This window comes from Mya arenaria, chromosome 6, assembly GCF_026914265.1.
Source record: "Mya arenaria isolate MELC-2E11 chromosome 6, ASM2691426v1".
NCBI lineage: Eukaryota > Metazoa > Mollusca > Bivalvia > Myida > Myidae > Mya > Mya arenaria.
This window is the reverse complement of record NC_069127.1, coordinates 31447468-31463159: the sequence shown is the minus strand read 5'-3', so window position 1 is coordinate 31463159 and position 15692 is coordinate 31447468. Positions and strand designations below refer to the sequence as shown.

Sequence of the window (15692 nt, the reverse complement as noted above, 5' to 3'; positions counted from 1 at the left end):
GTCGATGACGACAGTCAAAACTAAAACTCGAGGCTATGACAATAACTGACAATACTTTATTTTTTTTAAAACATGACAAGCTCTTAATGTAATTGTAATTATTTTCCTCACATTCCTGTTACGGCAGGAAATGCTTTGTTGTACCTCGTGACATTGCTACAATTAAATGTAGACATATTCATATGTAATTGTGAACTAAATATAGGACAGAGTCACGGTTATTTCCCAATTAAGACTCGTTGATAACAAATCGTTTTCAAATGTAAGAGCCAGTTATCATTATATTCAAGTGTTAGAGGACTAATTGCAGATAAAAAACACAAACAAAAGTAATTGAAATCCTTTTGTCTTGGAAGCCACTTGACAAATTTGATATACATGTACATGTAGTATAAACTTTTGAATTCTTTAAAATAAATATCGCTGTAAGGAACTGTCACGGAGAAAGTCCATCTTTCTCAGTTAATTGAGAGTATAATTTAACAAATATTAAAGTCAAAATAAAAATGGCCTTGTTATAAGTATGCATTTTGTTACTCAGGGAAATATTTGTAGCAAATTTCATGTGATTTTGATTTATAGGCAAAGGATAAAGGCTTTGCATGCCGCCACTTATAACATAGGTTATGACAATACTTTGACTCCATGGTTTCTTCAAAAAACAACAGGCCCCAACTTCTCAAACTTCCCAATTTACAGGCTTAAGTAGCACATTTTCATTAGAAAAAATACATATTTTAATTTGATTTTGATAAATGAACACTGTTGGTTGTGATTATCATGAAAATAATTTCTATTAAATTTTACAGTGAAAAAACTAATATTATTATTAAAGTCATAGAAAAACAAAAATAGTGAGCTTAGCTTTGAGGGATTTAAGAATTGATGGCCAGAAGATTTTAGGTAGACGTAAAAACTATAAAATCGAACCAACTGTCAAAGCTGAAAAAAACACAGGATAACATTCTGTGAAATATAAAAACGGGGAAAAAGTAATAGGAAACGAGGAAATCGAAATAAAAACACAACAACATCCAATCATAAACAAGTTTTAATGACAATGATAAAGCCAACAGAAAGCAATGAAACCACAAACTAACAACAATACATATGGGAAATGTCAACCTAAAATTACCATTTTTCAACAGCACAGGATTTATTTTTTTCTAAGAAAGTTAGCAAGAACAAACTAATATTGCAAAATTGATTGTGAAATTTAAACAGAATTTTAACGATCAAAAGAAAAACTTTATTTTCGAGAATTGTTTGAGAAATTTTGACAGAATTCCTAACAATCAAATAAAATGTTTTTTTATTGAATTTTAAAATTGAAATTTATCGTACCATCAAAAATTAATCAAGCGCTGTTAAAATTTAAGAAGTAAAGATCATCTATATCACTCTCTTCTATATTAGTACAAACTTAATCATTAATCAACTTTGCAGGGAAATATTACAAAGCAGAAATGGTAACATGCAAACATTGAGAGCTGATTTTGGTACTTTAATATTGAAAATTGTTTTAATTGCCCAGAATCAATTTTTATGGTGTTAAATGGGATTTCTTGGTTAAGGCCATGTTTTCCTGATGTCTGAAATTTTCCCGAAGCCTGAAATTCTTTGATCATGATCAAATCTTAGGAAAAAGTTTGTGATTTAATATTTTGATTGATTTTTAAGTTGCCACCCCACGCTATAGATCCCAATTATCAAACTCTTGTGAAATTTAACCAATCTACTGTAATATATTGATGGATTTTGAGTGTTGTTAAGAAAATAGCACATAAATCTATTGAGATCGGAGATACTTAAAAGAATTCTGGTACATAAATGTCAAAATAAAGAAAATTATAAATCTGAGAACAAATGACAAATAAATTATATGAACAAAACTTGTCCAGGATAAACAACAAGAATTTAATTAAATTTTTTCATTACCAATGGAATAACATCATCACACGCGATGCTAAAACTTGTCAGTTTTTCAGGGTCAAACAAATGGGATAATTATACATTAACTAGTGTGATGAAACTTGCTATGTCTGTTGTCTACTGTCAAGTGTACCATGTTTCATCCGAATATTTTCAGTCTATGGTTTATGCAAGACTCACTACCAACGACAACAACACTGTGATGACACTATGTCAATTTTCCTTCTTAAAAAAAAAACAACAACAACAAAAATGTGTTTGAAAATTACAAACTTAAAATGGAGAAAGCATTAGAAAAAAAGCTCTTTTTCCACAAAAAAAGCTTCGAGATACAAAAACTTAACTACATGCGTAAAATGGCACACTTAAAAGACCGTGCAACAGAAAATAAACCAGGCCGATTGTTCAGAATTTCACTGTAGTTAACAACGTGATTAACAACATATTTGTTAACTTTTAAATATAAACTATTTCATGATGTGCTTATATAGTTAAATAAAACAATTACATCTGAAACAGGTGTCTTAAATCTTGTTAGGAACATGGTTAACGACATCGGTGTTAACTTGTAAATGTTAACTATTTCGTGAAGTGCTAATGTATCAAGATAAAACAGGTACAGCTGAAGCAGTTGTCTCAAATCTTGTTAGGAACACTGCAGATCATAACTGTTTCCATTAATTTTTCAGCGCAGTAACAATTTGAAAGTTAACAACGATGAAGTTAACAATGATGAAGTTAACAATGATGAAGTTAACAACGTTCTTAACTTGAACAAAGTTCTAAACACTCAGCTAACCATGTTATTGCAAGTTGTGGAACATTGAACAAATCAATTTTAAGTTTTCATCTGCTATGTTTTACCCACTTTTGAAAATTTGATAATAAAATAATAAGGAAATAACAGAAATTGAATATTTGTTGAACAAGAAAGCTTGACTATAACCAGTGCTCCAGCCAGGATTTGAAAAGGGCAGGGTGCTAGGTTAAAAAGGGCATTTTCAATGAGCCTTGATCAGGCACTTGCAAGGGCCAATGTTGAATTGTGTATTTGTTGTAATTACTTTCAATCCTAATAGTTAGTTATGAATACCTTACTCCTTAACTGTTTTCTTTAATTTAGTGTCAAAACTATTTCTATTTATTATTTTCATACTTATTTCTTAAAACTGACTCTTGTCAAACAAAAGGGCACAGCAGGGTGTAGTTAAGGGCAGCAAGGTGCTGGAAAAGGGCAGCAGGGTGCCCCACCCTGCTATTTAGGCCTAGCTGGAGCACTGATAACTATAACACAAAGTTTCTTATGAAACAAAAGTGAACAACTTAATTAAGGTAAACGATTACCAATTTAATTAAAGTGACAGCCGAATGAATGGTGACAAGGTAAAAAAGAAAAAAATCAATTTATTTCTATTTTCAGTTCATGTTACAACGGAACAGGAACTTGTATTGATGGTAATGACATCTTATACAAACAACTACTCAGAGTTGTGATTGATAGATTAGAGTATTAGCAAATATACTGAATGTTGTTTTTTGTTCAAGTTTCAATTAAACCATTCTAAGTGGTATGGTCACAAATGTTGTGTGTGTTTTTTTATGGATATTTATAGAAAGTATAAAAAAAGTAGACAATTCTGTTCAAACTTATTAATTTTTTTTACGTATGACCTTTTATTGAATATATAAACCTTCTGTATCAGTGTGAGTATATCACGTGATTAATTATGTCATAAATGCTACGTCGGAAAGCAATATTTTGCTTCCAATGAAGTCTTTAAACAAAGATAACTTTACTATTTCTTTACCATTTTAAATGAAACATTTTTCTGGATATGTATAGAAAATTGACCATTCTTTTTAAATTATCAAAAAACTATCAAATTACTTCTTTTTCAAAACAAAAGAAAACACAATGATAATAAATGAAAATACAGATAAACAATGATAAAATAAATAAAACAAACACAAATAAATGACAACATTCAAAAAAGACAACAATGAACTACTGAAATAGCAGCCTGTTTTTTTCTATATACTGTCTAAACTATCTTAGACATTGAAATTAAAGTCAGAGTTACAAGAAAGCATTTTCTATAGTTAAATAAGCACATAAACCCATTATCCATCTATGGATTATGTCAAAAATTAATACGCAAAAAAATTGTAGATTTTTTTTTTTAAATTTCTCAAAAATAAGCCTTTAATAAAAACGACTATTCTCTAAAATTTAGAATGCATAATATACCCAGTACCAGGTATAAATTTACAAGTCTTTATCAGTTTTGCTGACCAGCAAATGATAAAATTTAATCTAAGCTACATGTATATACAGTTATCTGCTGCTGCAGATAGGCCGGTGTCACGAGACTTGAATGAATTCGATGCTACTATGTAGCGAGGAATGACTGCCGGCAGAAGACAGGCTACTATTTGAGTTATACAAGTCCTGTAATTCCCCAGAGCATGCAAGTTTCTCAAAGCAGTGCGGAGGGGAGGCAAATCTATCACGACAACGTCTTAACACACGGTCAAAATGTGACCACTCACAATTTGGGGCGGAGCTATCATCTTCCGAGCTTAGAATGTCATCGAGGCTACGGGACTTGCGAGTGGCTTCAAACGATTGAGACTTCATCATTGCAGCTTCCATTGCAGCCGTTATTTGTCTGTACACTTCACGTTCCGAGTAACGTCCTAGTCTAAATCGTACATCAGTCATGTATTCGGAGGGTTTCAACTTTTTCCCATTCTGTGCATACATGTCCGACGTGTCGTCCTGAGAAGCTGAACTACACGATGAATGTGGCGAATCCTGACCTTCTGAGCCAATGTCAAAGGTCGGATATGATGAAAAAGCTATACTATTTGGTCGGACCGAGGGGCGCTTGCCCCGCCCGTCACGTTTTCTCACAGATGTCTTCAGCCCAGAGGAGGATGTGGGTGACGATGCAGTGCTGCCACCAGCTGAGGAACACGAGGCTTCAGAGTCCTTTATATCTGCAATGTCCATGTTCAGAGGTCGCTTGACCCCTGATGTACGTGGGGAAGGACTACTGGACAATAGGTTTTCATTTGAGCTCGACAAACATGGTGTGAAGTTCAGTTTATCAAGAGAGGTAGATGGGAAACTGCTAAGTCTTTCCAAGCTGTCGTTTAACGATTTTCGACTCATTCTTTTATGACCATGCTCTGAAGATTGAGTACAATCCTCTTGTTCAATGTCCATTTTGTTACTATCAGATTCATTGTCACTGTTTTCTGCACTCTCGAAGTGGAGCCTGGCCAGTGAGGTGGTTGGGGACTGAGCCATCAGGGAAAGGGGTAGTGAGGCCGACAAGCTGAACGACTTCAGTTTCACCGTTTGGGTTGTAGTCACAGTGCTGGCAGAAGCAACAGACTGCACAAAACATGGAATGTTTCCTATGTGTCGTAAATCCCGAGAACTTGGCACCGAACACAACTTTCGTTCAATTTTACAAGCAGACGGTTCAAAGTTCCCGAAAGAACCTGACTCAGGGGAATCGGTTTCCGACCCCTGTGACAGGTCTGACGTTGATACCGGGGAAAGGGGGAGGGTTAATGAGTTCCTTATGGGTCTCTTGCCTCCCGGTCTCACTGGGCTCTGTAGAGACAGGGGGCGTGTAGTCTTCGGCACTTTCTGGGAATCTGATGAACATTTTGATTCCAAATGACTAGATAATGAGGATGTAGTTGCACTTTTTGAGGTCCAATGTTTTGATTTTTCAATTTTCACAACACTTGAATATTCTGAGAGGTTTGTAGACTTGTTTTTTGTCCCTGAATATGGTACTCGGTCAGCATCAGTGACCAGTGGTGACTTTGTAGGTATGGTTGTCTCTCCACAAGGAAATGGAGACAAGAGCTCTTTCGAACTCTCTGATTCTGTGTACAGTTTAAATGAGGTAGTATGCACATTTTCCTGTGATTTTGAGTTTACAATAGGGGAGGGGGTTTCTGAAGCTTCCTTTATGTCCGAGAGGGATTTTGAGGGCGCAATGGTCCCTTCTCGCCCCTTACTAAGAGACAAAGGCACGCGTCGGGAGGGCAGGTCCAGCCCTAAGTTAAGAACACAAGGTCGATTGTGGACTTCCCTCCGATCAGCTTGAGAAGCTGAGGAGCTAATGAGTTCTTTTTCATTTTCACTCGAACTCTTATAAGATAAATGAAAGGACGATTTCTTCATAGAAAATCCAGAGGGTCTCTCAAGAACCACTTTTCTGTCCGGAATACAACTTTGAGACATGCCCTGAGTTTTCAGACAGTCACTTGAGAGGGAGAAGCCCCGCTTGCTTGTGACATTGAGGGGATTGGGGGTGAAAGTGGGGGAGGGCATGACCCAGGGGTCAGAGGCCCGATCTCCCGGGCTCTCCCCTGCGCCATTGTTGTTTAGTTCACGCTCTCGTTTCAGATGTTTCTCAAACTCGTACAGCTGTCCCAGGAAATTGAAGTTTGGTGATATCGTGGGTCTTTTGTCCTTCACGTATCTGAAGTAAAGGAAACAAGATTTACTTAACTATAACAAGTCACATCAGATCAGGAGAATTTAACAGCAGTAACATACATCTATCTTATGTTTAAAAATTTGCTATATACGTGTTAGAACGTAAGAACCATTTATCATTTCTTGGTGATGACAAGTACAAATCATCAAAGAAGCTTGAAGAAAATTGGGATTGAGCCCAAAGCTACCATTGGGGATGGAGCCTCTACCTCCCAGTGGGGATTAAGCCTGAAGGTCACAGAGGGGATTGAGCCCAAAGCCCTATGTGAGGATTGAGCCCGAAGTTTTAGGATTAAGCCCAAATGTCACAGTGGGGAGCGAGCCCAAAGCCCTGAAGCTCTAAGTGAGGATTAAACCCAGGACTCACTGATTCTAAATCAAATACCTTAACACCACAGTCATGATCACCACCAATAAAGAACATGACATAGAACTTGCTTAAAAACACATGTGACATTCGCTGTGGCATGAATAAAGACTCCCCCCCAGATGTGACATTTCTCTATATAGGTGTGCATGCTTGCAGCCCTGCATTCAACAGTAATTTAAAATCAATATTTAAAATGTTATTGTGAATAATTCATTTTACAATGTCATGAGCCGGAAAAATGAGAAATGACAAATGAATGCTACTGTTTCTCGCTGCACATCATCTAACTCTTACGTCATGCGAAACTCTAATTACGAGCTTGTAAATGATGTCTGTTTTTGAAGCGAGGGCATGTTTTCAATGGCTGATTAACTTGCATGTTTTAATGAGAGGAAAATTTGTCAAAGCAATGATACATGTATCATTTTTAAGAGAGTATTATAGCGTTATAGCAATCTTATAACACTATCCCACAAAATTTTGCATTGATGTAAAAAAAATATCCCCCCATTAGCTTTAAAACCATATTTTGATGTTTGAGTCTAAAGAATGTTATTTAATAGAAGTTAAAAAAGAAATATTATACAATATTTCATAAGTGGTAGGAGAATTTTGTCCCGGGTCATAGTGGGTTTGGGAGGGTTGTTGTGTTCGTATTGTATCTTGTCTTATAAACTTTCAACAAACACATTTAAACAAAACTATAAACCGTTCAACCCTTGCAGGACACCAAAACAAACGTATATGGCACAGTTTTAATAGTTTTCAATTATCACTGGAAAAAATGTCAGCAATGGTCTTCTATTATCATCATTCTTGAAGGACACAAATAGACGCAGCACTTAACAAACTCGGTAAACAACCGGAGAAGAATGTTTTATTTGTGTCCCCAGAGGGAAGAAATTTAAAAACAATTCCATTTACACCAAGAGTGAAGATATATTCATTTTTGAGTTTGTAACTACCACACACATGGACATAGAACAAATTGTTGATCATAAACTGGATCATTCTTGTACATTGTTTAAGTAAATTCAAATTTTTCATCTTATGTCATGTCTCTAGAATGTCATATCAGAAACAAGGCAGTAAGGCCAGGATTAAAAAATACTTTGGTTGCACTTATACGACCATCTCACTGAAATAGGCACAATAGGACATTTCTTCAGTATTTATTAATCACCTTACTTTTTTTATCGTTCAAAGGGTGGGTAAATTAGAAATACGCAAAGCTTCCTATCTTCCCCGCCCTCAAGATATGGGAAAGGTTAGGCCAAAGAAAGAATTTTTTCATTGTGGCCTAAGGCACATGATTTTTTTTTTTTTTCTAAATAAAATGTAAGTTGAAATGGTTTGAAGAATACAAGAACAGAGTGAGTTTCTCCAAAAAAAACTTCATATTCCCATAAAACATACGACCATTGCAAAGCCAACAACCGCTTGAAAAATCAGGCCTTTTTTTATGGGAATTTTATGAATGGGCTTTAAAAAATCTGCTCTTTTGGAATGGGTCAGAAAATCTGACCCATTAAATGCCAAGAAAAAAGGCCTGAAAGTGGATAAATATAAATTAAATGGAATAACTTATTTAAGTGGTTGTTTTCTCACCTGTAGGCGTCATCAGAGGACATATTGAGGTGCTTCATAATATATGCGATGGCGAGAGTCGGGGAACGGGAGATTCCCGCCAGACAGTGGACCAGGCAGCATCCATTTGCCTCCCGCACTTTGTCTGAAATAAATATGTGTGATACATGTGAAATGGTACAACATTTTTTTTTTCCGGAGACCTGACAATGAAATCCCTTTATTTCTCCATACATGTGATACCAGGCAAAGCTTCAGATAGGGAGCATTAAAGGCATCCAAACGCTTCAAATACGCTTTTATAAATATGCAATTTATGATATAAAACCAAACATCTGTTCACGTATTGTTACAAGTAAAATTCGTTTTAAGGGCAGTGTATCATTACTTGTAACAATCAATTCAGACCATTTTGGGATTAACCATATTGGCCAAATTGAAGATGGCTGCTAAATCAGAGTAGAATCAATTCAACTCCAATGCAATGCCTGACCTCCCTAAATGAGCATAGGGTATGATGTAAAGGGAAGTAATCACTGTGTGGTGTTTTGATTTGATCCAGTTCTTTGTTTAGATAAAACTGTTCGTTAATGTTAAATACAATTCAATGTGCCAGTAAACATTCGTCTTTACACTTAATTAAATAAAACCAAGGTGTACAATACACTTGACAGAATTACATAAGAGCATACATTACACTTAAGTAAAAAGTTATCTGGAGCTCTGATCAGGGGTTGGAGGCCTTCCCTGGGGACACTTACAAACAACATGTCAACATTCACACTATGACTCATTTTGACAAGGAAATACATACAAATTACAATCCTTATATTTTGGCTTTCATTTTAGTGTGTAATTTGAATTGACTCATTCATCACAATATTTATGACTGTAACCGAGAAATATAGAAAAACCAATCACAAACAATGATCACTCATTGTTATTGACCACTTCTAGTAAATGGAATGTGCGAATGAACGCACATTACAGATCGCCCGTAGACCTCCATGAAATATTAATAAGAAGAGAAGATACTTAATGAGCTATGACGGTTATAGGAATTCCTTCATGATAAATGATACAGATTTTCATACATTTTTCTCTATTGATTTGTTTGTAAGCACGATCATTGTATGAAGGAACAAATTGCGATTTTATCAATTATATCTTCGAAATTGAAACTAGAATCATTATTTTTTTTCAGTATAACATATATGGTAAAACAACAAGGGTAGCTATACTGGGTGTCAAAATGACAAACAAGAGTTCCGCAGAGGAGTTACAGTCACACTCACCTGTCATTTTCCAATCAAGAAGGGGCATAACTCAACAATGATTAAAGCCAGAGTCATGGACCTTTGTATTATTCTGTGTTTTGTCTATGCAACATGTGTACCAAGTTCCAATTGAATATATTGAATAGTTTTCGAGTGTGGACCAATGTTAAAGTGTCGACGATAACACTTTTACAATACTGAGTTTTGAAGAATGAGGCTTACCCAGGAACTGGAAGGCTTGTTCGAAGTGCGGGTTCAACTTTGCGCTGTAGTTGTCGTTGACGGGGATGCGCAGGAAGTGGCCATCAGGAATATGGTCCGGCTTCAACCCATTCGAGCTGACGTTTAAAACATATGTGATCTCGTTCACCTGTGAACATACAATGAATTATGGTTAATATAAAATCATTAACCTCGGTACACACAAAATGAGAAAACCAACACTCAAAATTTTGTTTCTTAGTCTCTCATGGGGCAACAATAACACATTTGCTTAAGTAAGAGTTATCAGCCTTGCTGTATAAGTGCGTATTGTCTCTGACATCATGTGTTTCATTAAGGAAATAAGTTTTTTAATTTTGTCCTAGGTTTTAGCACACATTTGATGATGATTCCAACACCAGCAACAGCAACACCAAGGCTATAACTATACTTCAACTTTCATTCTTTGAAAAACTGACAAGCTAAAAATAGAACCCCAGTAATGACTGTCCTCCCATATATACAGTGAGCATTGATGATATTGTTTTGTTCCTTGTTAGGCTAATGATTAAGAGTCACTAGGTTATTAGCCCTCTTTATAGATTTTAAGGCCAAAGATAGTAAACTCCATTTTTGGCGTAAACTACGTTTCAATAAAAAAAAATGCAAGGACATTGATTGTATAAATTCTGCCCATTGTTTTACAGGTGACAGATTAAAATATCTTTCTGAAACAGACCGTAGATCATTAAAAATAATACAAAGTAAAGACACCTGCTTGCCGATGACTCCAACAATTTTTAATGAGAAAAATTGGAGTTTCCGTTTTGTGTCATATAAAGAAAATATAAATTGGACTGTTCCTCATTTGTACTTCAATAAATAACTATGAAAGCATAATTAAGATGCGTCTTTTATCCTCATACATGTAACCAGAAATATATAAGAATGCAATCCCTTTTCATAAAGTTTGTATTAAATGAAGAAAACTCATTTAGCAAGAAATAACTAAGACTTTGAACTTAAGTCTCTTTTGTTCGATTCTTTGAATGAGAAAAGGGAGTGATTTAAGCTTGTAGATGATAATAATTGCTTTGAAAGCCTTTCTTTCTTTTGGACTATGTAGATTGTAGGATAAAATCCCCTTTCTTACAAAATCCCCCTCAGAATTGTGCATAGATGGAACAAATTCCCCCCATTATTTAAGAACCTATATATTATTAGGTTGTTTGTGAGTCTATAAAGAAATGAAAGAGAATTTTTTTTATACAATCTATACAATATTAACTGGGGGTGGGGGGGGGGTGGTGGCTTGAGGGGGAGGGAGAAGTAGGGATTTTCTTCAAAATTCATTTTTTGCACTTTCAACAAACACTTTCTAACAGAACTTTGAACCCTTCAACTTTACGAACACAATAACAAACATATGTAGCAAATGGTATCGCAGTTTCAATAATTCTTTTGAACTGTCAACACATTCAACTTTTGCAGGACACCATACCAAACATGTGCCACAGTTTCAATAAGTTTCAATTATCACTGGAAGAATGTCAACAATGGCATTCTTATGATTCTTGAAGGACAAAAATAGACACAGCACTTGGTAAACAACCCGGAGAAAAATGTTTCATTTGTGTCCAGGAGGGGAAAAAATGAAAATCATTCCATTTACACCAAGAGTATAAATAGATTCTTGAGTTTGTAAATCAAACCACACACATTGACATAGAACAATATATATACAGTTCACATTGTTCTATAATAGTTCCTGCACTCATTACCATAGTTATTGACATTAAACATGAGAACTCAAGTATGCTGTCAACGTCCAATAACTAGTGTGTGTATATGTATGAGAACTTAAGTATGTTGTCAACGTTTAATAACTAGTGTGTGTATATGCATGAGAACTTAAGTCACTGTTTTGTACCACGTTGCCAACGTTCAATAACTAGCATGCATATAAATGAACAAAATTGTTATTTATCCGCACATAAGTTATTGCACAGTTAAGCTCCACCTACTATATGAATGACATCATGGCCAAATGATAAAATAAATATTAGGCAAATTTTGGCTCTTTTTCAAATGAGGAATTGATGGCCACGTATCAATTAATTTCAAAACCCCAATTATAAAAGCAAATATTTTTTATAAAGGCTAATATTTTTTAAACTGTACACATTTTATCATAAACTTTTGTTTGGTTTGATCTTTTAAGTCCAATAAGATTAACATGATAATGCATTAAAAAAATGTTTTTGCATAAACCTATATTGTGCACCTTCAACAATAGGAGCTCATTATTCTTTTGAAAAGAGCGAGAATTAATTCAACATCCACAGCCTTGTGAACCCTTCACCACACACCAGCAGTGACATTACCATGGCATGGTGACACATCGCAAACACAAACTGTTGGCATAATCATGGTGATTACATCTCCATATCCATATGTGTGAAAAAAAAGCTGGCACTGACGGAATCATTACAGCCAGGCTGCTGAAGAATATGACAGCTTCCTCATATCAAGAATACCGCTACATTCGCAGCAATTGAATGCCTTATTAGCTCTCTAGGGCTGGCCATTTATCTCTGGGAGCATTCACCAGAAGCTGCCCATCACAACATAATGTGGTCTATCGCGATGATTGAGTCCGGATAACTACCCCGTTGAGGCCTGCACCTTGACCTTCTGTGCTTCTCTGCTGGCTTAATGGTGAATCATGGGAAGGAAATTGTCCGGTGAATGCATAAACCTTCCAAATCACTTAAAATATAGAAGCATTTATGTCTTCCTACCCTTGACCCCAAAAATTGCCAAATTGTGGGTGAACACAAAAATGTTCCAAATGAGATGAAGTAAAGAAGCACTTAGGTCTTTCTACCCTTCACCCCCTCAAAATTGCCAAAATTGCAGGGTGAATGTAAAAACGATCTAAATGATAAGACATAAAGAAACACTTAGGACATTCTAGTTTTTATAACCCCCAAAATATCGCACAAGCAACAGCCTCATAGCTCATTAATCACTGTGGTCCATGCCATAAATCACTGTGGTTTATAACAATACAGTGGGTTATTGTTATTGCTTAAAAATGCAAGATATGCCTAACTCGATATTCTCCAGTTTCACCCATTTTCATTATGACCTCACAATTCAGTTTCCTCGATTTTTGGTGGAAAATAGATTACATCACAAATTCTACAACATCAAGTTTAAAATTGAGGTTGTAAATTCGATCCTCATCAGGGGAACTTTCTAATGGCTTCCCAAACTGAATATCAATACTGGTTTCGACCCATAAGACCGACTTGAGCTTGATTCTATAACCTATTATTTCTCGTCACAATTTGAAAGAAATTAGTTTGAACTAAACTAATTATTATGAAATTATACTTTTTTCCAAATTAATAAAAATGTTTATGAATACCTTGTTGGCATATAAAGTATTAAGGTATAAATGTTTAACGAGTGTAGCTACCAGTACATCAATCAATACAGTTACTGTACTACAATTATTGCTGATGCCACTTAGAAGGTAGTACCAGCAGGTCGTAAAAGACTTCAGAATTGACCGATGCTGTAAAGAATAGAGAGACAGTGCCTCCAGGGTTGGATGCCAAAAGTTTCTTTTGGATTATTTATATAATGTCACTTAAACCTTATTACTTTTATCCATCCACCTGCAAGCCAAACCAGGGATGGTGTGCTTTTAAAAACAAAAGGCACCGAAAAGAGATGCCAACGCTCGACTGTTTTTTTTTGGCCAGTCACTCAAGAGACATAATTTGACAAATATTATAACAAGAGTTATGGGGCTTGATTAACATGTGTGTATCATCATTGTGAACATATGTACAAAATTACATGTTCATGACCATGTGGCTAACATTTTTTAAGACATGCACGGTCATTACAATACTTTTTAGACACTGAAAACAACACCAAAAGTATAACACATGCCTGATAGTTGAACATTAAAATATAAACCCTGTTCAGAGTAACAATTAAGGCAAGTGCCCAAATTACATTGAACTAGAGACACAAACGTATAAACGTATAAAATATCACGTACACAAACAGACCACATACGCATCGCAATACCTATACCGAAATAAGGAATTGACCTTAAAGGGACTGTACACCAGATTTTTTCTGTTAACAAATCTCAGGGCAATTTTTTAATAAAATTTCTCGTTGAAATCATAGTTGTAAAAAAGAATACCAATATTTAAAAAAAAATTGTGGCGAAGACAGGGTTCGAACCGGTGTCGCCAAAATTGCAGTCCAGCGTTGTATCCACTGAGCTATGAAGGCTTACTCTAAATGGGTGATATAGTTAAGCTACACACCTAACTTGGTAATATCATGTGATAACATCGACTAGCCAATCACGCATAAGGAATGAATTCTAGTAGGTAGACATACCCAGTAATCTTTTTTAATGGAAAAATACGAAAACACTGCGAAAAATAAATTTAATTGTAAACTATGTGGTACGTCAGTTAATAAGTTTCAATGCATTGTACACATCGATACCAAGATTATGTCTGTTTTCGACAATTTTTTTTATTTTTTTTTCGCTGTTTCATCATACGGAGTGCAGTCCCTATAAGTAGCAAACTTAAGTTTCCCTCTCACCAGCATTAAAACTCCCAACAGCACAAATGAACAACAAGGAAACAGTACAAGGTACGGCACACCAGAACATGATAACCGCAGGGAGGTATCAGCTTGCAAGAACTCAATATATATTTACAGGGGGAAAAACATTGATGTCATAAACAAAGCATGTCTGAAAATGGGCCATCATGACTTCCCAGCAATCATGCCAACATGAGTAATATTGAGGAAATATTTAAAAAAAAGGATAGGTCAATAAGCCACGTCAATATTTAATACATCTGGCAGATGATTGCTGGGGATGTTTTTAAGCCAGACTGAGATGGAAAAAAACGCTTTTATAGACATCTGTTAGCGTATTAGTCAGCTTGCGTTATATTTCCAAAAAACACACAATATTATTGCAATGATGACAAGCGAAATGTATCCCTCATAAGGCCATGATTAATATAAATAGTTTGATTGGACGTTCCCCACCCACATTTTTAAAAGATGTCGGTATTGAAATGCTGAACAAACAAGATATGGATAGGTTGGCATTTATTTTCGATTTTTTTTTATGAATTACTCCTTAGTAAAATTCAGTTTTAAATATGAAAAATAAAATTATGACCATCAGAAAGGCTAAACTAACTATAAAATATGAAAAATAAAATATGACCATCAGAAAAGCTAAACTATGTATAAAATATGAAAAATAAAATTATGACAATCAGAAAAGCTAAACTATGTATAAAATATAAAAAATAAAATTATGTCCATCAGAAACGCTAAACTATATAAAAAAATATGAAAAATAAAATTATGACCATCAGAAACGCTAAACTATATAAAAAATATGAAAAATAAAATTATGACCATCAGAAAGGCTAAAAACTCAACTATAAAATATAAAAAATTAAATTGTGACCATCAGAAAAGCTATTAACAAACTTTTGATTCATGGGTATTTTTGTGAGGTCACCAGGGCATAATACTCTAAACAAACTAATTATTCGCTGTGGCCTCTAAATACATATTTAAAAAATCTCAATTTATGAGGCTGTCAGGCTTCGCAAAACAAACCATTTTTTCATAATGGCCACATAATAAATATATAAAAACAACAAAAACATTTGTCAATGTTAAGTATCGATACAAATGTTAGATGGTTGCTGGAGATCTGATAGTATTA

General features: G+C 34.9%; 1 protein-coding gene across 4 annotated transcripts in view; it reads right to left on the bottom strand.

Annotated features, from left to right (window-relative positions):
* Positions 1-1033: 1033 nt before the first annotated feature.
* LOC128238388 (uncharacterized) overlaps positions 1034-15692 on the bottom strand; it is a 48060-nt gene continuing 33401 nt past the window's right edge. For all 4 annotated transcript variants that reach the window (XM_052954267.1, XM_052954265.1, XM_052954268.1 and 1 more), the window contains exons 6-8: positions 9914-10061; positions 8436-8559; positions 1034-6440 (exon numbers count right to left, since the gene is read on the bottom strand). In XM_052954267.1, the coding sequence (XP_052810227.1) occupies positions 4295-6440; positions 8436-8559; positions 9914-10061 (2418 nt within the window). In that variant the 3' untranslated portion in view covers positions 1034-4294. The remainder of the gene's footprint in view (positions 6441-8435; positions 8560-9913; positions 10062-15692) is intronic.